General features: G+C 48.1%; 1 protein-coding gene across 3 annotated transcripts in view; it reads left to right on the top strand.

Annotated features, from left to right (window-relative positions):
* The window catches only part of LOC126351857 (prolyl endopeptidase), a 109,690-nt gene that overhangs the window by 54,475 nt on the left and 32,303 nt on the right, over nt 1-22,912 (top strand). For all 3 annotated transcript variants that reach the window (XM_050002641.1, XM_050002639.1, XM_050002640.1), the window contains exons 7-10: nt 5,364-5,529; nt 5,654-5,854; nt 20,471-20,656; nt 20,743-20,856. In XM_050002641.1, coding sequence (XP_049858598.1) covers nt 5,364-5,529; nt 5,654-5,854; nt 20,471-20,656; nt 20,743-20,856 — 667 coding nt within the window. The remainder of the gene's footprint in view (nt 1-5,363; nt 5,530-5,653; nt 5,855-20,470; nt 20,657-20,742; nt 20,857-22,912) is intronic.

Raw genomic sequence — 22,912 nt, forward strand, 5'->3', positions numbered from 1 at the left:
ACATGTCGAGATTGCGGACGCCCCTCTCATCCCGATTCTCCATGTGCGCCTCCGCCTGTCTGTGTCAACTGTGGGGAACACCACTCTCCATGCTCGCCGGACTGCCCCGTTCTTCATAAGGAGCGGAAGATTATGGAATTTAAGACCCTGGACCGGCTTACTTATCGCGAGGCAAAACTGAAATTTGAAAGGTTGCATCCTGTCCCTCTTCAAACTTCTTATGCTGCAGCCACGTTATCGTCGCCCTCGCGGGCGGCAGTTGTCACCGCCTCTGTACTGCCTTCAGTTGGCCCTCAGGGCTGTACATCTGTCTGCCCCCCTCGTGTCTGGGGGCAAGCGTTCCTCTGTTGCCCCCTTAGCAGTTGGGGGCAAACCCCCTTCTGTCACTCCCCTCGCACATGCTTCGGGAGTGACATCTGCTCCAAAACCAGGGGGCTCGATCCCTCCCCCTCCCCCTCCTTCTCCGCCGGCGTCGTCTCTGCCGGCTCCTCTCTCGCGGAAGGGATCCCTCCTGCTACCCCGCCGGATGTCAGCCAGTGGCTGAAGGTTCCTCCACCTGCTGGTCATAGGGCTTCTGCGTTGTCGTCAGCCTCCGACGCTCCTTCAGAGAAACTCTCCCAGCCCTCTAAGCCAAAGGACAGACGCGAGAAGAAAGAACGGAACGTGTCCAAGAAGGACGCTCCGGCAGTTTCAGTACCGCCTGCTGTCAATAGTTCTGGCTCTGGGGATGCGGTGGAAATCCTCGCCTCTGCCACGGATCTCGCCCTCACGGAACCCTCGGGGGCCTCTCCTATGGACACAGCTGACTCTCGCCCAGTGGCGGCCGTTGACTCTGCGGCACCGTCTGCCTCTGTCGCCTTCACGCCCTCCCAGTCCCTTTCTGCTTCCATTCTCCAGTGGAATTGCGGCGGTTATTTCCGCCACCTGCCTGAGCTCCGGATGCTTCTGAGTGTTTCCCCTGTTCTCTGCATTGCTCTTCAGGAAACTTGGTTTCCAGCAATGCGGACCCCTGCCCTTTGCGGTTATCGGGGATACTATAAGAACCGCGCTGACTGTCAACGAGCTTCAGGTGGAGTTTGCCTCTTTGTTCACCACTCTGTCTGTAGCTCACCAGTACCCCTTCTGACGCCTTTAGAGGCAGTTGCTGTCAGGATTGAGCTCTCGCCGGCTATTACTGTTTGCTCTGTTTACGTTCCTCCGTATGGGCAGCTCCCTCGACATGTCTTGGCTGCACTGCTGGCTCAACTCCCGCCGCCATTGCTGCTTCTGGGCAATTTCAATGCCCACAACCCTCTATGGGGTGGGACTGTCTCCGATGACCGCGGTCGCGCTGTGGAGCATGTGTTGGCACAGCTCGACCTTAGCCTCTTGAACACCGGTGCTCCCACGCATTTCAGTGTGGCCCATGGCTCGTTCTCGGCCATCAATCTCTCTCTTTGCAGCCCCGGGCTTGTCCCATCCCTTCACTGGAGAGTGCATCCTGACCTGTGTGGTGGTGACCATTTTCCCATCTATTTGTCACTGCCCCAGTGTCATTCTTCTGGGCACCTGCCCCGCTGGGCTCTCAACAGGGCTGACTGGCCGGCTTTTACTTCCGCTGCCACCATTGCTTCTCCCCCACAGGGTGACATTGACGAGGTGGTCCGTGTCTTGACCTCGTCAATTATTTCTGCGGCCGAGACTGCCATCCCCCGCTCTTCTGGACTCCCTCGGAGCTAGGCAGTCCCCTGGTGGTCGCCGGAGATTGCTGAGGCTATTCGCGACCGTAGGCGGGCTCTCCAGCGTCATAAGCGGCACCCGTCTCTTGAGACCCTCATCACCTTTAAGAAGCTCCGTGCCTTGACCCATCGTCTTATTGCACAACGTAAGCAAGAGTGCTGGGAGAGGTACATTTCATCCTTGGGCTCCCGTGTCTCCCCGTCGCTCGTGTGGTCCCGCATCCGGCGGATTTATGGATACCAGACCCCTATGGGTGTCCCTGGAATCTCCCTGGACGGCGCTGTGTGCACGGACGCTGCCACCACTGCTGACCACCTTGCCACGCACTTTGCTACGAGCTCTGCGACTGCAACCTACCCTCCTGCCTTTCGCTGTCTAAAGGAGCGCGCGGAGCAGACGCCGTTATCATTCCACACACGTCGTTCTGAAAAATACAATGCTCCTATCAGCGAGAGGGAATTCCTCGCCGCCCTCACCGATTGCCCTGATACAGCGCCAGGACCGGACTGCATCCACGCGCAGATGCTGAAGCATCTCTCCGGGGACTGCCAGAGACACATCCTCACCATCTTTAACCGCATTTGGAGCGAGGGCGTGTTCCCGTCGCAATGGCGAGAGGGTGTTATCGTCCCCATCTTGAAGCCTGGTGCGGACCCTCTGGCGGTGGACAGCTATCGTCCCATTACCCTCACCAATGTTTTGTGCAAATTGCTCGAACGTATGGTGGGGCGGCGTTTGTGTTGGGTCCTTGAGTCGCGCGGTCTCCTTGCTCCATCCCAGGGTGGCTTCCGTCAGGGCCGGTCTGCTGCGGACAATTTGGTGCGGCTGGAATCTGCTATCCGTACGGCCTTTTCCCGCCGTCAGCATCTCGTTGCTGTATTTTTTGATCTGCGGAAGGCATATGACACAACATGGAGGCATCACATCCTTGCTACGTTGCGCGAATGGGGTCTTCGTGGTCAGCTCCCAGCTTTTCTTCAAAACTTTTTATTGTGCCGCTCTTTCTGGGTGCAAGTCGGTGCCGCCTCTAGTTCATCTTATATACAGGAAAATGGGGTCCCACAGGGCTCGGTGTTGAGCGTTTCCTTATTTCTAGTGGCCATTAATGGTCTGGCTGCAGCCGTGGGGTCGTCGGTGTCTCCTTCTTTGTATGCCGACGACTTCTGCATCTCATTCAGCTCAACGACTACAGGAGTCGCCGAACGCAGGCTGCAAGCAGCCATTCGCAAGGCAGCATCATGGGCTCTGACTCATGGATTTCAATTCTCTGCGACCAAGACTCGAGTTATGCACTTCTGCAGGTGTCGGACGGTCCACCCTCATCCGGAACTTTACCTCGACGGTCACCTACTTGAAGTGGTGGACACTAGCCGCTTCTTAGGACTCGTCTTTGATGCCCGTCTCACATGGGTTCCTCATATTACTCAGCTGAAGCAAAAGTGCTGGCGGCACCTCAACGCCCTCCGCTGCTTGAGCCATGCGTCTTGGGGTGCAGATCGCAGCACGCTGTTGCGATTGTACAGAGCCCTTGTGCAGTCCAGGCTTGATTATGGGAGCCTGGCCTATGGGTCTGCATCACCCTCAGTGTTGACGTTGTTGGACCCCATACACCACTGTGGGGTTCGGCTTGCAACTGGCGCTTTCCGTACGAGCCCCGTGGATAGTCTGCTGGTGGAGGCCGGGGTTCCCCCGCTGCGGATTCGCCGCCACCGACTGCTCGCCGACTATGCTGTCCACGTGCATTGCTCACCGGGCCATCCCAATCATCGCCTGCTTTTCCCTGCCAGGGTCCTCCCTCTGCCCGACCGGCGACCTAGGTCTGGGCTTTCTATTGCTGTCCGCGTCCAGTCCCTGCTGTCGGAACTCGGGTCATTCCCTCTTCTGCCACCCTTCCGGCCTGTGCACCCACGCCTCCCTGGTGTATGACCCATCCGTCCATCCGCCTGGACTTGGCACGGGACCCCCCGGACTCGTTTCCGCATGTGGCCCTTCGTTACCGTTTTCTTGCGCTCGTCGCCTCATTTTCAGGCTGTGAACCTGTCTACACTGATGGTTCCCTGGTGGATGGTCGTCCTGCCTACGCTTTTGCTCATGCTGCCCATGTTAAACAGCGCTCCTTGCCGGCTGGCTGCAGTATTTTTACTGCAGAGCTGGTGGCCATATTGTGCACTCTTGAGCATATGCGTTACTGCTCAGGTCCGTCCATCGTCATCTGCAGTGACTCCCTGAGCAGCCTCCAGGCTATCGACCGCTGCTATACCTCTTCTCCTCTGGTATCCTTTATTCAGGAGTCTGTTTTTGCCATTACCCGCTCTGGTCGTTCGGTGGTCTTTGTTTGGACGCCAGGTCACGTTGGCATCCCGGGGAATGAACGTGTCGACAGGCTGGCCAAAGGGGCGGTCGACGCCCCCACTTTGGCGATCGGCCTCCCGGCTCGTGATTTGCAGCTGGCGTTGCGCCGTAAGGTGCTTCAGATATGGCGTGACGAGTGGCGTAGCCTGACTTCTCCGAATAAACTGCGGACTGTTAAGGAGACGACCGATGTGTGGCGGTCCTCCCTGCGGGCTTCTCGCAGGGACTCTGTCATCCTGTGTCGGCTCCGCATCGGCCATACCTACCTGACACACGGACATCTTTTGCGTCAGGAGGATCCCCCCCTGTGTCAGTGTGGGTCCCGGTTGACAGTCGCCCACATTTTGTTGGAGTGTCCCCGCCTGCGCACCCCCCGGCAGACTTTTAATCTCCCGGGCATGTTGCCTTTGGTTTTATGCGACGATGCCTCCATGGCTGACGACGTTTTAAATTTTATCCGTGGTAGTCCTTTTTATGGTTCCATTTAGGGGGGACCTGTCCCTTTCCCTTTCTGTGTATCTTGTCCTCGAGTGTCTCATTGGTTGCAGATTTTAATGTGTGTATTCGGATGGTTGACTCTTTCCCAATTTTTGTTCCCGTGGTCAGTCAACCAGTCTCCGGCCCTCTTCTTTTCTTCCGTTTCTTTCTGTCCAGTGTTCGTCTGTACTCTTCTTGTCTCTAGTGTTCGCTGCCACATTGGTGTTCTTTCAGTGACTGGGGGGAGGGGCGTCTCCTCCCCCCTTGGGGCTTTACTTGTTCCGTAAATTTTGTTTCGCCTGTTTTTGGAATGGGGGACTGATGACCTTAGCTGTTTAGTCCCTCTTAAACATCCCAACAACAACAACAACCCCCTCCCCCCTCGTCATGTGGCAACGTTGTCTGTCCCTCCCTGGTCTCGCTGTCAGCCGCGTTTGCCTGCTCGTGGTCTGTCGGCTACGTCATCTTCTCCTCCCCCTCCCCCTTCCACTCCTACTCCTCTTCCCATATCCCCCATCGTCTCAGTGTGTCTCATAGTGCTGCTTGCCTCGTATCTGTCTATTCACCTACTCCCCACACCTGTGTCCTTTTGGCTAACACCCTCACCCTTCAGCCTCCCTCTTTCCTGTGTGTCTGTCTTCCTCAGTTTGACTGAAATTATTCCAGAAGTTTTGTAGTTGATGTTCATCATACATACAAATATTATTAGTAGTAAATGTAAAAGGTGTGCATTATTCTGATGAGCCACAGGTGTTACCAAAAGAATGATTGCGTATAGAGACAAAACATAAATTATGTTATGTTTGTTTTTCCAGTGGAGCTGAAGTGAGTGATTGTGGGCAGTGGTTGATTATTACACCTCAGAAGGATTGCAGAGATAATTTGTTATTTTTCTGTGACCTCAACATTTTGCCCAATGGAAAAATATCCGGAAAGCTTCCACTGACCCAAGTTGTACATAAATTTGAAGCAGATTATGAGGTTAGCTTATTTCTTTAAAAACAAATAACAAATCGCTTATTGTATTGTGAAATATTATGTTTTTATCTCTTTGCTATTTTCTTCCTTAACGTAATCATGACCATATTGTTTTTTGTGGATACAGTATGTTACAAATGAAGGGCCAGAATGTATTTTCCGCACCAATAAGGATGCTCCAAATTACCGTCTTGTGAAAATAAATTTCCTGGATCCAGTGCAAGAGAAATGGACAACACTGATAAAGGAGCATTCTAAAGATGTTTTGGACTGGGCTAGTCCTGTAAATCAAGACAAATTAGCTGTTTGTTACATCCATGATGTTAAGGTTAGTCACTATAAGAATGTGAATACTTTGTTTGTAATAGTGTTACATATTGGTAGGTACACGTAATCTTGGTTCCACCACCAACACTGCCAATGATCTCTTAAGATCCTCTGCTGCACTAAATACATTTAAGTCAGTGTTGCCAGTTTATTCTGCATATGATTATATCATCTCCAAAAATTCATGTCTCTCCTGCCCTCTGTTTTACCTTCAATACCCAAATGCACACACATATTCTTGATACCTCGTGTCATAAGTGTGTTAAAATTCGGCAAACGGCTACCGCCTATTTCAGAACTTTGTCATTGCAATATGTCACTTTTGATTACATTACATTAGAAATATACCATGGATTTCACAGATAGTGGAGTTCAGTATGTAGAAAGAAATCTTGAAAGACTTGAATTGTATTCAGTTTGAATCAGCACTATGAAATGACTAAACATTATGAAAAAAATATTGTAACATAGTTCTAATTCCAATTATAAATTAGCCTGAAACATTGTTGTTAAGAATTTGTGTGAAGATATTTTTCAGTAGATTGGGAGTTCTTATAAAGTTCTTTAAATTACTCTTAAATTGTCACACTTTGTACATGACAATTCATATGCTCTGTATAATTGAGTACACAAGTAGCCATGTATCTGACCCCTTTCTATATTAATGTTAATTCTTTGAAGTATTTGTAGAGGATGTTTTTGACTGTAGTGTTATATTCATGCTTTCTTCTATTTATCTGTGAAAAGAAAATATTGATAATGACAAAGGACAATAAATGTATAAATATCAAGAGTAGTTGTCAAAATACCGAGTTTTTTGTAGTGGTTTCTGCTGAGTGCTCTAGAATTAGTGCTACATGGAATTCTTTTAATACATTTATTGAAATTCTGTCCATATAAGATTACGTTTCCCAAAGGAATTGTGTAACACATTGTGAATGTGCAAAATAACTAGTTCCTTCATTTTGGAATTGCATACAGCAATGAAAGGTGTTCCGCTAATGTTGTTGAACTAAAGTTCGTAATTCTAGGCAGTGGCTTTTTCATCTCTAGTTGTGATCTGCAGTTCCCAGCTTCCACTTCTTGTATTTCTTTGTTTGACAAGACTATTTTAATAGCTTGTGGAGTTCTATGAGAATTACAGAACAGTGTGTACCAAGTCTTGTCAAAATTTAGTGATCATCCATTTGCATTCAACCATCTTTTGTTTTTGAATATTTCATTATCTGCCTTTTCAGGAAGGATTCTGGTGTTATTCTTACACTTAAGAGGCTCATTTCAAAAGTTCTGCACACTATGCACCCACAGGAAGTTGAAATTCATGTCAGTGGTGAGTGAGAGTTTAGGTGTGACCGTCATATTTGTTTGCTGGTTCGTATGGCTGTATCATGAGTAATTCAGTTTGAAGCTGAAACAGTCAGGCCGTATTGCACATAGTGATTAGCCCTCCTACATCAATATTGAATCCTTGGATGCAAGGAACATGGAAATTTACAACACTTTGAGAGAGGTGTGTTTGGGAATAGTGTAGTGGATCATAGCACAATACTCCTGTGGTCTGGTTGTTTCCATGAAGATCTGGTAAGCAGTAGGATAGTCCAAGAAGTGGGAGGCCATCATGTGCAACAGACTAAACCTCTCAGGTTATTTCTGATGACATTTTGAGAGGGGATTGACAAAAAAAACTACAGGAAATTGCATATGAGGGCAGAATTTGTCACTTCAGTTCATAGAAACGTTACTGAAAAGTTGAAGATCAGAAAAGTTTCTGCCAGATAGGCTCCCTATGATCTGAGTGAAGAGCAGAAAACATGTTGGAAAAGAATCGTAGAATAATTGCTTCATTGTTATCGAACAGAAGAGAACAGTTTCTGAAATGGGTTGTTGACTGATCAAATGTGGAGACAAGGTTTTGAGCCAGAACTGAAGTCTGTTGTCACAGTAGAAGAGTTTTGACTCTTCACATGTGAAAAAATTCCACTGTGAACAACCAGACATGAAACTGGTGGTGATCTTTGTGTATGACGTGTGAGACACTGAAACCTATCAGAGTAATGGACCTATCCCAACTCTGTCACATTCCCCATAAGACTCCATGTCAACTGTAAATTACGCAATGGAGTAGCTATGTTGAAATCTTCTAACATAGAATCATAAGGTGGCAAATTGCAATTGCCCCAAAAACCTCCTGACATGTGCCTGTCGGCAGCTTAGTCACTGCATACTCCACCAGTCTCCCCCCCCCCCCCCCCCTCCCCCAACATGCCAGTACACTACTATTCCCCTTCCCTTGCATCCCACGTGATGTTTCATATCGGTCCAAGATGCTGGAGTTGGTAGTTGTGTGTGCGTGACACGTGTGCTTGCTTGCTTCTTTGTTGATGAAGGCTGTGGCTGAAAGCTATATGTGAGTATCTTTTGATTGTGCCTGTCTGCAACTTGACATGTCTTCTTTACAGTAAGTAGCACTCTGTCTTATCTTACATTGTTGCTATTCTTACCTGGAGTTCCCATTGAGTTTTGCTGAATGGCTTTCTTCCATCCTACAACCCTGTGAAGTTCTTCTTTGTTATTCTTCTCTATAGCATTACTCTTCCCAGTGTCCATTCTTTATGCACCACATTCGAACTGCAACTAATTCTGAGCCACACTGTATCAATGATTGTCCATGCAACACCATACGGATTGTTGATATAGCATCCCCAGTTTCTTTCCTCTGATAGTTACAATTACATTTATTCCTGTTGATCCCACTTCATAAATTATCCTGATGTACTCTGGTGTTTCATTTTCCACATCTGCCTGTGCCACTTGAACTTTCTATCCTCGACTAACCCATTCTAACCCATTCCCCCTTCCCCTGTCTTAATTGCCCCCCCCCCCCCCCCCACACACACACTCTCTCTCTCTCTCTCTCTCTCTCCCTCCCCCATACCTTATCATTCTTTTTCACTCATGTTCTGTACATTTTTAATGTATATGTGCTTATTTTTTGTGGTTTCACACAGTTTCATGAGGTTTCATGATTTTTTGAATTTTTTCGCATATCTGTGTATGTTTCTGAATCTGTTTTCTCACCCATGTTCACTCACAACCATAACCTACTTTGCCCATTTCTGTGTCATTTCTATTTCCTTTTTGCCATTCCTGCCACAGTGGACCCCTGCTCCATCTTTCTGCACCAGTTTAGTAAAGTATCCCTGGCTGAAACCCAGCTCCACATCCTTTTTCTCAATTGCTGCCTAGACCATGGGATCCCCCAAATGACCTAATTGTAAAGATTCCGTTCTCTAAATCCCACCCTTACTTTCACAATGACCTACACCTTTTCAGATTGCACCAGTCCCTGGGTCTTGTGAACATGATACTGCAAAAACACTTCTCCATGGCACAGGCATCCCAGAACCACCTATGCTCCCTCCACAAGAAACTAGTACTCTGCAGGTCTCTACACCATACAGCACAGCTCTGGAATTCAGTGCCTTGCTATCCACCACATGGAGGAGCATTCCTGATGCGACCTCCATAAGTTATCCAACCTGCTGACATCCTACTGCCCCCTCGGAACACCACTATCCAACACCTATCGTTTCCACAGTGTTCCTCCTCATCCACTCGTCATAACAGTTAAACCCTGCCTAGCTAACCTTTGCAGCTTTCAACAGCTCCCCAAGACTCCTTTACCAACCCTCCACCAAATCCAAATGCGGAGTCAAAATACTCCTGTAACACTGTTGTTAAGTTTCCACCAGCTCCACAGAAGTTTCAGTTCTATGCAAAGGCTTAACTTTTAGCCCTGCACCCAAATTTAACCATACTGGACTTGTCAAAGACCTACTCTCGTTCTCCCGATCCCTACAGTGGAATCACTTCTGTGCCACCAATCCCTCCAACCAGAACCACCCTATTTCCAACATTGAACCATGCCTCCCTTCCCTCACCCACCCACCTAACCATCAGCTGGTCACCTTCCAAGAATTCCTTACTCTAACTTAGCCTCGCCAACCTTTCCAAGGTCCCGTCCTCAGAACACCAGCTTTTCAGTAGATGAAAGAACAGCCATACACAACCTCAAAACAAATTCTGACCTAATCATCCTACTTTCAGACAAAGGTTCCACCACGGTTGGTATGAATTACAATGACTACCTGGTAGAAGGCCTCCGCTAATTATCTAACTCCTCCATCTATAAATTCTAACAGAGTGATCCCATCCCAGAAGTCCAGCAAATTCCATCCCCTGCTTAAAGCGCAATGCCCATACCAGAACATCTCCCCTGAGTCCATTTCCCTCCTCTCACCTATGACACCTCGGACACCCACCTTCTCCCCCTGTGTGTTCGGGGGTAAGAATAGGCCCACGGTATTCCTGCCTGTCGTAAGAGGCAACTAAAAGGAGTCTCAAACGTTTTGGCCTTGTGAGATGGTCCCCTAACGGGTTTGACCTCCATCCTTCTAAATTTTCCGAAGAGCGAGCCGATTGGGGAAGGGCGCCTTACAAGGAGCGATGTGTCCATCATGCATTACCATCTCTAGCCAGGTTTGTCGTCATCGCTTAGCAGTCCCGCTCACCTACCATCTCTTGGGTGTGGATTTGTTCTTGGGTGCAGTTTATTGCAGTCTGCTATGCTGTGTCGCTTTATGCGCCAATGACGATATTGGACTACATCACCTGAAATCCAGCACGGTAGCCAGTCCGTTGTGGTGGAGCCGCCATGTACCCTGTTCGTTGTAGCCCCCTGACTACACAGGGATCGCTCTGCTGATGCCAGCGCCGTTAACTCCCCACGTATGCCAAGGACTAGATGCCTATCTCCTTGGGGCATCGGGACTCCCGGCAATGGCCATCCTGCCAGGTGGTCGTTGCTGAGGCTGGGTGGCGCCCGTGGGGAGGGCCCTTGGTCGGAGTAGGTGGCATCAGGGCGGATGACCCGCAATGAAGCGTGGTACATCATCTCTTGCTGGCGGCCTGCCGCCAGCAGTCTCTAAGCGTTCCAGGGCTCAATACAATGCAACTACATATGACCCCAAATCGTTCCCCTCCCTGGCTACACCATGGGAGGAACGAAAGACTAAGGATGCCAGCGAACAATACTCGCCCCGCTACCTGGTGTGTACGAGAGCTGATGGTGAATCCTTTACATCCATGAAGCCTCAGTTCTTCGTCGAGCACTTAGAGGACAAGTTCGGGGAGGTGGAGGGCTTCTCCAAAATGTGCTCGGGCTCGGTTTTGATCAAATCGGCGTCCTCCGCCCAGTCCCGCCGGTTACTCGATTGTAACAGGCTGGGGGATGTTCCGGTTACAATCACGCCCCATAAGAGTCTTAAAATGGTCCAGGGCATAATATTCCATCGGGACCTTCTATTGCAGTCCGATGACTAGCTTCGCGCCAATTTAGAGCCGCGAGGTGTTCACTTCGTCCGGCGCGTACATCGTGGTCCAAGGGATAAGCAGGTTGCCACCGGTGCCTTCATCTTGGCCTTCGAGGGTGATACCTTACCTGAGAAGGTCAAGGTGATGGTCTATCGTTGTGACGTCAAGCCATATATCCCTCCCCGATGCGGTGCTTTAAGTGCTGGAAGTTCGGGCATATGTCTTCCTGCTGTACTTCCAGCCTCACATGTCGAGATTGTGGACGCCCATCACATCCCAATGCTCCATGTGCTCCACCTCCCATCTGTGTAAACTGCGGAGAGCACCACTCGCCTTGCTCGCCGGACTGCAGGATCTTCCAGAAAGAGCGCAAAATCATGGAGTATAAGACCCTGGACCGCATGACATACACTGAGGCCAGGCAGAAGTTCGAACACCTCCATCCTGTTCGAATGACTGCCTCTTACGCCGCGGCTACTACTGTTATGGCCCCATTAGCTCTCCCTCAGACTGCCACCTCTGAGCCGGAATGCTACACCTGCCCCCTTGATGGTGGGGGGCACTTCACTCCCTGCTGCTCCTGCACTACCTGCCTCAGGAGCAGCAACCCCCCCAACCATCGGGGGCATCAGTCCCCACTTCTAAGCTGGGGAAGCCTCAAACTTCCCCGGCTCGAATAGCACGGAAAGGGTCCCTTGGGTCCCTTCCTTCCCAGGTTTCCGCCCCTGGGAAGGGTGACGTCAGCCAATGGAAGAAAAGCAGACCAGCGACTGGTCGCAGGGCTCCCCGCTCCTCCTCCGTCCCGGAGACTGACTCGCTGGAGCCCTCCCAGCCAATGAAACCCAAGGACCAGAGAGACAAGACGAAGAAGAAGACCTCTAAGGCCAAGGACCACACGGTGGCATCCACCCCACTGCTCCCTACAGGCTCTGCGTCCGAGGATAAGGTGGAGATCCGGGCGTCCGCTGAGGACATGGATCTCGCCGGACCCTCAGACACCATGGAAGCGGATTGTACTGGTCCTCCATCGGTGGCAGCAGGTGACCCAGTGGCGTGATCTGCCTCCTCGGCCCCTTCACGCCTTTTTCGGACATGGACAAAGCGATACTCCAGTGGAACTGCAGCGCTTTTTTCCACCACCTTGCTGAGCTTCGCCAACTCATCAGCAGACACCCTTTCGTCTGCATTGCCCTACAGGAAACTTGGTTTCCGGCAATGCGGACCCCTGCCCTACGTGGATATCGGGGTTAGTACAAGAACCGGGCAGCTTATGAGAGGGTATCTGGTGGAGTCTGCGTCTACATCCTTAACTCTGTCTACAGCGAATGTGTACCTCTTCACACACCTTTAGAGGCTGTCGCTGTAAGGATGTGGACGCCTCAGCCTATTACTGTCTGCAGTTTGTATCTTCCGCCAGATGGTGATGTCTCGCGTCATGTGTTGGCTGCATTGATAGCACAACTGCCTCCTTCTTTTGTGTTACTGGGCGACTTTAACGCCCATAACCCCCTGTGGGGTAGCGCCGCGATTACTGGCCGGGGTAGAGATGTCGAGACTCTTCTCTCGCAGCTTGACCTCTGCCTCTTAAACACGGGAGAGCCGACACATTTCAGCGTAGTCCATGGCACATTTTCGGCCATCGACCTTTCTATCTGCAGCCCCGGACTTTCCCCATCCATCCACTGGAGTGTCCACGACGACTTATGTGGTAGTGACCATTTCCCCATCTTTCTGTCACTACCACAGCATCACTCTTCCGAACGCCCCTCCAGATGGGCTCTGAATAAGGCTGATTGGGGCTTGTTCTCCTCTCTCGCCACTATCGCACCTCCTTCCCCTGACACCATTGATGTGGTGGTTCAGTCGGTCACCACCGGCATCGTTTCTGCGGCGGTATCTGCGATTCCCTGTTCATCCGGGCCCCCTCGGCAGAGGACTGTGCCTTGGTGGGCGCCCGAGATCGCAGAGGCGATTAGAGATCGCCGGCGGGCTCTTCAACGCCATAAGCGGCACCTGTCCTTGGAGAACCTCATCGTTTTTAAACAGCTCCGTGCCCGTGCCCGACGCCTTATTCGCCAACGGAAGCAGGAGTGATGGGAACGGTATGTTTCCACCATTGGCGTCCGTACCTCTGCATCGCAGGTTTGGGCTAAGATTAGGCGACTCCATGGCTATTGGCCGCCTGTCTCTGTCCCTGGGCTTTCGCTGAATGGAGTGGTGTGTACTGACTCAGACACGATTGCGGACCGGTTAGCAGCGCATTTTGCTCATTGTTCCGCCTCTACGAATTACCCACTGGCCTTCCGCTCCCGGAAAGAGCGGTTGGAAAGTTGGGGGCTTTCTTTTCACACGCGCCACGCGGAGTCGTACAATGCTCCTTTCAGCGACTGGGAATACCAGAGTGCACTATCTGCTTGCCCTGATACGGCTCCTGGGCCAGACCGCATCCACAGCCAGATGCTGAAACACCTCTCTGTGAATTGCCAGCGACGCCTCCTAGATGTTTTCAACCGCATCTGGGTTGAGGGTGTGTTCCCGTCTCAATGGCGAGAAAGCATCGTCCTCCCCGTGTTGAAACCTGGCAAGAACCCGCTGGAGGTGGACAGCTACCGCCCCATAAGCCTCACCAACGTTCTTTGCAAGTTGCTAGAACGTATGGTGAGCCGGAGGTTGAGTTGGCTCCTCGAGTCTCGAGGCCTTCTGGCTCCGTCTCAGGGTGGGTTCCGTAAAGGCCGCTCTGCCGTCGATAATCTGGTCTCCCTAGAGTCTGCCGTCTATACAGCCTTTGCACGCCGCCATGCGGAAGGCGTACGATACGACTTGGCGATATCACATCCTGGCCACACTTCATGGGTGGGGTCTTAGGGGCCCGCTCCCGATTTTTTTATTCAGAATTTTCTGTCGTCTCGTTCCTTCCGCGTGCAAGTTGCTGCGTCCCATAGTTCCTCCCGGGTCCAGGAGAACGGGGTCCCACAGGGGTCTGTCCTCAGTGTCTCCCTGTTTTTAATTGCGATCAATGGGCTCGCTGATGCGGTGGGATCGTCCGTCGCAGCTTCGTTGTATGCAGACGACTTCTGCCTCTACTACAGCTCCGCTGGCATTGCAGTTGCTGAGCGCCAGCTGCAGGGCGCTATCCGCAAGGCGCAGTCGTGGGCTGTAGCGCACGGCTTCCAGTTTTCGGCCGCTAAGACCTGCGTTATGCATTTCTGCCGGCGTCGCACGGTTCACCCTGAGCCACGCCTTTACCTTGATGGTGAACCTCTTGCTGTGGTAGAGACGTATCGGTTCGTGGGACTGGTATTTGATGCCCGGTTGACTTGGCTGCCTCATATTAGGCAGCTTAAACAAACATGCTGGCGGCATTTAAACGCTCTCCGTTGCCTTAGCCACACCAGATGGGGTGCCGATCGGTCCACCCTTCTCCGGCTGTATCAAGTGCTGATCCAGTCCCGCCTTGATTATGGGTGTGTGGCTTATGGTTCGGCATCGCTATCAGCGTTGCAATTGCTGGATCCCATCCATCACTGCGGGATCCGACTTGCCACAGGAGCATTTCGGCCAAGCCCTGTTAACAGCTTACTTGTGGAGGCTGGTATTCCTCCATTGCGGATCCGGCGCGACCGACTTCTGGCCGCTTATGCTGCCCATGTTTGTAGCTTGCCAGGGCATCCCAACTACTGTCTCCTGTTCCCGCACTCGATCGTCCATCTTCCAGACAGGCGGCCCAGGTCAGGGTGTACGATCGCGGTTCGCATCTGGGCTCTACTGTGTGGGACTGAGTTTTTTCCTCTCCCGCCTGTTTTCCGGGCCAATCTCCATCTGCCCCCTTGGTGTGTGCGCCGACCATGCATTCGGCTGGATTTGGCACAGGGTCCGAAAGACTTGGTCCTTCCTCCGGCCCTCCGCCGCTGCTTTGTTTCTCTCCTTGCCGAGTTTCCCGGATCTGCCGTGGCCTATACCGACGGTTCGATGGTCTCTGGTCGCACTGGTTACGCTGTTACTCTAGAGGATCATTGTGAGCAACGGTCGCTGGCACCCGGGAACAGTGTATACACTGCTGAGTTGGTTGCCATCTATCGCGCCCTAGAGTATATCCGCTCCCGCTCAGGTGAGTCCTTTGTCATCTGTAGTGACTCCCTGAGTGGTTTACGAGCTCTTGACCAGTGCTTTCCTCGTTCCTGTCTGGTGATGGCCATCCACGAGTCGCTCCATGCTCTTGCCCGTTGCGGCCGCTCCGTGGTCTTTGTTTGGACCCCAGGTCATGTCGGCATCCCGGGCAATGAGCGGGTTGACACGCTGGCTAAACAGGCAGTGAGTTCACCGGCTCTGGAACTCGACCTTATGGAGTGTGATCTCCTATCGCTTTTGCGCCAGAAAGTGCTTGGTGCCTGGGGTGACGAGTGGCGCACCCTGCCCACGCTCAACAAATTTCGGGTGTTGAAGGAGACGACCGGTGTGTGGCGCTCCTCCATGCGGGCCTCTCGGAAGGACTCTGTCGTCCTGTCGTCCTCTGCCGGCTGCGCGTTGGCCACACGTGGCTGACGCACGGCCATTTGTTGCCTGCCGGGAGGACCCACCGCTGTGTCGCTGCGGGGCAGCTCTGACGGTGGTCCACATTTTGGTGGACTGCCCGCTTTTAACAGGACTCAGGCAGACGTTTGCGCTGCCTGATACCCTCCCTGCCCTTTTATGTGATGACGTTGCTATGGCGGACCTCGTGTTGAGTTTTATTCGGGCAGGGGGTTTTTATCATATGATTTGAGTGTTTGTCCTTTTATTTCCTGTATTGACTTGGGCCTTTGGCCTGTGGTTTTAAACTGTGGGTTTTAATGTCATTTGGTGGTTGGCTTTTCCTTATTTTCATGGTCGGCCAACCACCTTCGCACTCGGTGTGATTTTAGTTCCGTTTGTCTGGTCTTTGTCTGTCTTTCTTGTATTGTGTCGTCCCTTGTCTCAGTTCTCCGTTTTTAACGACTGACAGTTTTTATTTCGTGTGATTTTATCGTGGAACAAGGGACCGATGACCTTAGCAGTCTGGTCCCTTCAATCCCACACCCAACCAACCAACACCCACCTTCTACATGCTCCCCAAAATCCACAAATGCAACTATCCTGGTTATCACATTGTTGCTGGTTAATTGCCCGTAATCTGGTCTCCTGTGTCAGACACTAACCACTTCCTTCAGACTCTCCACCAGTCCCATTCCTTTACCTCCTGAATCCCTACTCGTCACTGTTGACACCACCTCCCTATGCACCAACATCGCTCATGCCCATGGTCTTACTGCTATTGAACACTAATTTCCCAAATGGCCTTTAGATTCAAATTCCATTACTTCATTCCTCATACACATTACTAGCTTCATCTTAACGAACTACTTCTAATTTGAAGGGAAAGTATATAAACAAACCTGTGGCACATCCATGGGCACCAACATGGCACTGTCCTATGTCAAACTTTTTATAGGTCATGTAGAGACCTTCCTAGTCTCTCAAAACACCAAACCCCTAATCTGGTTCAGCTTCATTGATGATAACTTCATGATTTGAACTTACGGCCAAGACACCCTATCTTCATTCCTTTACAACCTTACATTCTCTCCCACCTTCCTAGATGTAGATCACCTCCTCCCTGATGGTTCCATCTGCACCTCTGTCCAAATTGAACCCACTGACTACTAACAGTACTTGCATTTTGACAGCTCTCATCCCTTTCATACCAAAAAATACCTCCCATATGCCTTGCTTCCTGAGGACCAAGTCCTTCACAGACAGGCACCATCCCTCCAGATGTGTTCCGCAAACAGATATCTAGTGTCATTTCCCATCACACCCCCAACCCTCGCACCACCCTAAAGAATCAGCCACAAAGGAGTGTCCCCTTCATCAACCAGTACTGTACCTTACTGGAACAACTGAATCGCATCCTTCACCAAGTCTTAGATTACCTATCACCATGCACTGAAATGAGGGACATCTCACCCAAGAAGTAGAAGGATATCTAGTATGCTACTGCTCTCAGTAATAAACTCCGCATAATCAAGGAGACTACTGCAATATGGCTCCCTTTTTTTCACTCCTTGCGGAAGGAGTCCACTTTCGTATGTCACCTGTGAGTTGATCGCACTAGGCTCACCCATTGTTTTCTCTTGTACGAGTCACCCACACAATGTGACTGTGGAGTGAGACTGATGGTATTCCATGTATTAGTGGAATTCCCTTTCTTTTTCTACTTCGTTATAAGCACAGCCTTCTGGATTCCTTGCCCTCAATATCAGCAGATGATTCACGGTTGGTTGAACTGGTCCTCGGTTTACTTCTTGAAAGTGGTATTGATTCTCAGTTACAAGGTTTTGCTTTACTCCTGGAGGAGCAGGAGCAGGATGGTTGTGGTTGGGTGCTCTCTTCATCTCTTGGGTCTGGGATCCATGACCACTTCCCCATGTAAAGAATCTTCTTTTATCCCTCTTTCTTTCCAGTTTTTAGATTTATCCTATCCTTTTATACTTTCTACTGTGTAGGTTTTAGCTTCTGTGCTTTGACTGTTCTGACTAGATCTGCCCATTTTTAGTGGACACCTCATATCTTCCACTAGTAACTTTGGAACTGCGAGACTGACAGTGCTGCTGTTTAGTGACACAACTCCCCTCAATGAGTCAATCGATCACTCGTCAGGATTCTGACACTTAGAGTGCCATGTTGTCTTGAACCAATGTCTTGTCTCCATCTACAATACCAACTGTGTCCCTTTTTGTTCCACCAGCTCCCAACTTGACAGTTTGTACCAATCTGTCCGCAAATGCCAATCAGGAAAAATGTTACTTTTCCACCAATAGCATATGAATGCCACCTTTAACAAATACCCATCCTGGATTGTTATCAGTCACAGACCAATCAGAGCACATCTTCCTCAATGTTGATGGTAGAAATTCCTGACTGATTTCAGTCGACAATGGCTGAATCAGAGCATAGTTAACTCTTCAGAGCTCCCTGAGGCCAAGTCACGTTACAAGACTTGTACTTTTCCACCATAAATTGTGGTGTCCAAGCAAGCACTTGACTCTAGCCCTCATCCATCTCAAGAGGCTAGTTTTGCCTCAGGCTGCATGAGCTTCCTTCAGTGGCCACTTGATATGTGCAAGCCAACACAAAGCTTTAAGTGCCAATCGCACACCTGCTGCATTCAGAACAGTGTGTGGGCTATGCATTTCTCACATATTTACAGACTGGAACTATTAGTCTCTTTACAGACTACCACTGAAGAAGAAGGAAAAAAAGTTTCCCGTTTATAACTCAGTGTAACAAGACTTTAAGTAGATGTAACTGTAGTGTCCTGCCTATCACCAATCCTGACGTGGGCAGATAAATTTAGTATAAATGGAAGGAGGCAAGCCAGAAGTCTTGTAACCTTCCAACATGAATGAAGTTATAACTACAGATAGGGCACTACAAGAGACATCTGTAACAGGTACATACTGCCAGCTGTTTCTGCAAAATGTTTTGTACCTTAAAGTTCGTAGAAGGCCTGAAATGCTAGCAGCTGCTGGCCTAATTTTGCATGATAATTCAAGACTGCATATTGCTCTACCACTCTACCAGTGACACACACACACACACACACACACACACACACACACACACACACACACACACACACACACACACACTCGACAGATGTAGATTGCAAATACGTCCACATTCACCATTCTGATACGAGCCCTCCAGACTTTGACTTGGTTTCCTAAGCTGAAAGAAAACTCCATGGAAAATGTTTTAATTTGACTAAAGAAACTTTCGTTGAGGTGACGAGAGTAATTGGTCAGCTCAACAACGAAAGTGATGTGTTCGGAATACAGAAATTGCCAAAATTTTGGGAAGCTGTCATAAGCAAGAATGAAGATTAAAGCCTTAAAGGTATTTTGTAAAATAAATTATTTTCTTCAATTCCTTCTTACAGTGTGCAGAATTTTTCAAATGGTCCTTGTATCTCAGCTGTAAAAGGGACAATTTTTCTCTTGTGAAATCGTGTGTGGAAAGTGATCAGAAACAATACAGGTCCAAAATTAAACCCTGTAGAACATCCTGTCTTATTGCATTCGATTCTGAGTGGTTAATGTTGCTTTATTGTTATGGAACTAATACCATCTGCTTTCTGTAACTGAAATGAAATAAAAACTATGAAACTGCTATGCCTAGAATTCCATTATTTTCTAACGTTTGTTTGGGGAGATAATGTTTTATACAGTCAAAAGCTGTAACAAAATATTCCCATTTTGAAATCTATATGAAATATGGTGTGTGAACTTTGGTTTTATTTTTTATTTTGTGTGTGTGTGTGTGTGTGTGTGTGTGTGTGTGTGTGTGTGTGTGTGTGTGTGTGTGTGTGTGTGTGTGTCGGGGAAAACACTGCACCACTAAATCAAAAGTGTTTTGTATATTACAGTATTTGCGCAAAAACTATGCATCTGGTGTGGTTAACTATTGTGCTTTACACGGAGATCTGTGTCTCCTTGTCATAATGAGGATTGTCATATGAGTTGCGCTTCAAAAGACTTTCCCAGCAGTTTTGTACTATTCTTCGTTACTCTTGTACAGGTGAGACCTCTGGGACTTAACTTGCTATAATGAGTTGTTAAGTGTGGAAAGATGTGGGCATCATAGTGGTTATTTCATTAGAGCAGTATGTGTTACTGCATTGCATCCAATCCAGCAGCCTTGAAATTTCTCATCGATGAAAGATAATAAAAGAAATTCAGAAGTTGATGTACAGAAAGTGTCAATCTATTTATGATAGTTCTGCCCTCACAATGCCAGTTAGCCATCTGTCATTGTGGATCTATATAGTTTGATACATGGGGAGTATAATACAGGAAATGAAAGAAATGACAGAGATAAGTGAATGTGCAAGGAAAGATTACAGCATGGTGAGGAATATGGGCAAATAATATGAAACAAGGAAACATAGGAAAAAAGTGATACACCAGATACAAGGAGTGGTAATAAAAAAACCTCTCCAACTGGATTTTCCTAAAATTGACTCACCCCAGTAACCTCTCTACCCCACCCACCTTAATCCTTGGAGTTTATGTAACTGTTATTACAGATATTAATTTTTGGAGAATTTTAATTTTTGACTTCTACCTTAATACTGTGCAACATAAAGTGAAATATTGTCTGGAATTATGCCAATACTGTATTGTTGCCGTAATGCACATGAATGTGTGTATTTTATTTCATGTTACAGAGTGTACTACAATTGCACGATTTAAAGGATGGTAGTTTGCTGAAAACATTTCCCCTTGATGTGGGCACTGTTACGGGTTATTCAGGAAAGAAGAAACATTCAGAGATGTTTTACCAGTTTACGTCGTTTCTAACCCCTGGAATTATATATCATTGTGATCTCACAAAGGAGGAACTAGAACCATCTGTAAGTTGTTTTGCAGTACAGATTTGGTCATTGCCTTATTTAATAGCATGATTATATTCCTAACATTTGGATGACTTCACTTCTAGGTCTTTAGAGAGATAAAATTCCAAGGATTTGATCCCAGTCCATATGAAACTAAACAAGTATTTTTTTCAAGCAAAGATGGCACACAAGTTCCAATGTTCATTGTCCATAAAAAGGTATGTACAACTTGAATTACACAGATTAATTTTGATTATCTATGCATTTTGGCTTCCAGGGTAGAAAGTGAATGCAAACATTCCTTCCTCAGAATGGAGAAAGGGACATTGATTTTATTGGGCAGCCATGTTTTTCCCCTTGGGATTTTGTTTTTTGTGTGGTATTCTAAAGTGGATTTTCCTTTTTGTACCTATACATTTTGTTATCTACACATTTCATAATGTTTTGCATTTGGATTTATACAGTTTTATCATCATCATTTGCAAATAATTCCATTAGAACTGTACAAAGTACTCTGGAGGTGAGCATTTGCCTTCATTTGTGCCCAGATTTCTTTCATTCTCTTAATTTGAACTTCCTGTCATGTGATCAGTGTTTTCACAAATCGTGCTTGTTGGCATGTCCTCTGAGAGGCCCTTCATCACATATGAGCTCATCATATGTTCTAAAATTTTACATCAGATGTCAGCAATAAAAGTTTTCTTGAAGAGAGATGTGACATGTGCTTCCTTCAGACTACTGGGCACAGTAATTTGTTCAAGGGCTCTATGATAAATTATAGGTAAGAGGCTAACTCAGCTGCAAATTCAGTATAGTGTCAGATATGTAATTCCATCGGGTCCTGGAACTTTGTTCAGTTTTAATGATTTCAGCTTTTCCAGTGCCGTTGGTGCAAATATTTATTTCACTCATCTGTTAAGTGGCACAAGAATTGAAATACTCCTAAGTTTTCCTTTGTAAAGCAACATTTGAAAAAGGAGTAGACCACTTCTGCCTGTACTTTGCCAGCGTCAGTTTGTTCCTATCTCGACTGCGACTGATGGAACATCAACAGGGTTGCCACACTTTCTGGAAATCAGGGAATTTCAGATGTCAGAGAAATTTGGGAAATTTGAAAAACGCTGGAAAAATCTCATTTTTGTCTTAGTACATGAAACGGATTTTTAACTGATGTGTAATGCATTGTCACTGGCTAGTTGCAGCCGAATACGTGCGGTGCTTCCCTACACCCTCATTACTACTGCTTCCCCCTTTCTACCACTTCCCTCAGCTTGCAGTTATTGCTGACACCACTTCGTGCGTCTAGCCTAGCAGCTGCTGATGTGAGGCAGGGTGGTGTGAGGAGTGGAGTGGAGTGGTTTGTTTGGATCTGAATCTGAGACTGTAGACACAGTGGCTGGATATGGTCATATGTCCATGAGTTATGTCGAGTGATTGGAGAATGTGTGTGCGTGCGTGCGTGCGTGCTTGCGTGCACTCTCGTTTTCTGACAAACGCTATAACTGAAATTTTAGTTGTGAGTGTGTGATTGTCTTTTCTGAGCTGCAGAGAAGCAGGAATAAATCATCTTTATGATGATATTGCTACCTATCCTTGTTATTATTGATTCTCAGAGTATTTGAACACGTTATCTGTTGCTTGGATTGAGCACCATGCTGTTTATGGCTCATGAATAGCTGGCAACACTAGCGGACTTCTGCGATGGGCCAAAACCACAGTCAGTTTCTGTGGGTATCTGTAATGAATTGGGCCTACTGATGTGCAGCCATTTGGTTCTCACTAATGTGCAGGTCGTGCCCGTCAGATCTAGTCTCACCAATCTGTCTGCAGGGCTGGTGTATTTGTGTGTGACACAATACAGTGGACTTTCATAGTTTATCCATAGACCCAGGACTGTGGTGCTCCTCAGCAAGCAAGAGCCCATCGGCACTGGATTTCAGGAATTGCGACTGTCTCACCACAAGTACACTGTACAGTGTCGCATTTTATAGACGTTTTATTTGTTCTAGTACATTTTGGCATTTAAAAAGTAGTTTATATGTTGGAAAGTTTGGTCAATAAGAAAAAGAAAATTGTCAGTCGCTAGTAGTTTGTATGCTATATATTTCTCAAAAGAAAAATTATAAAAAACTGTAAAATAGTAGATTAATACAGTGGGTAATAACTGACAATGATGAACATAGTAGAACCAACATTTTATTGGCAGTCACCTACAGTGTTGGTTTACACAATTCTTCCCCACCTTATACACTTCTTTCAAGAAGGCTACTTTTT

The sequence above is a fragment of the Schistocerca gregaria genome, chromosome 1, assembly GCF_023897955.1.
Source record: "Schistocerca gregaria isolate iqSchGreg1 chromosome 1, iqSchGreg1.2, whole genome shotgun sequence".
NCBI lineage: Eukaryota > Metazoa > Arthropoda > Insecta > Orthoptera > Acrididae > Schistocerca > Schistocerca gregaria.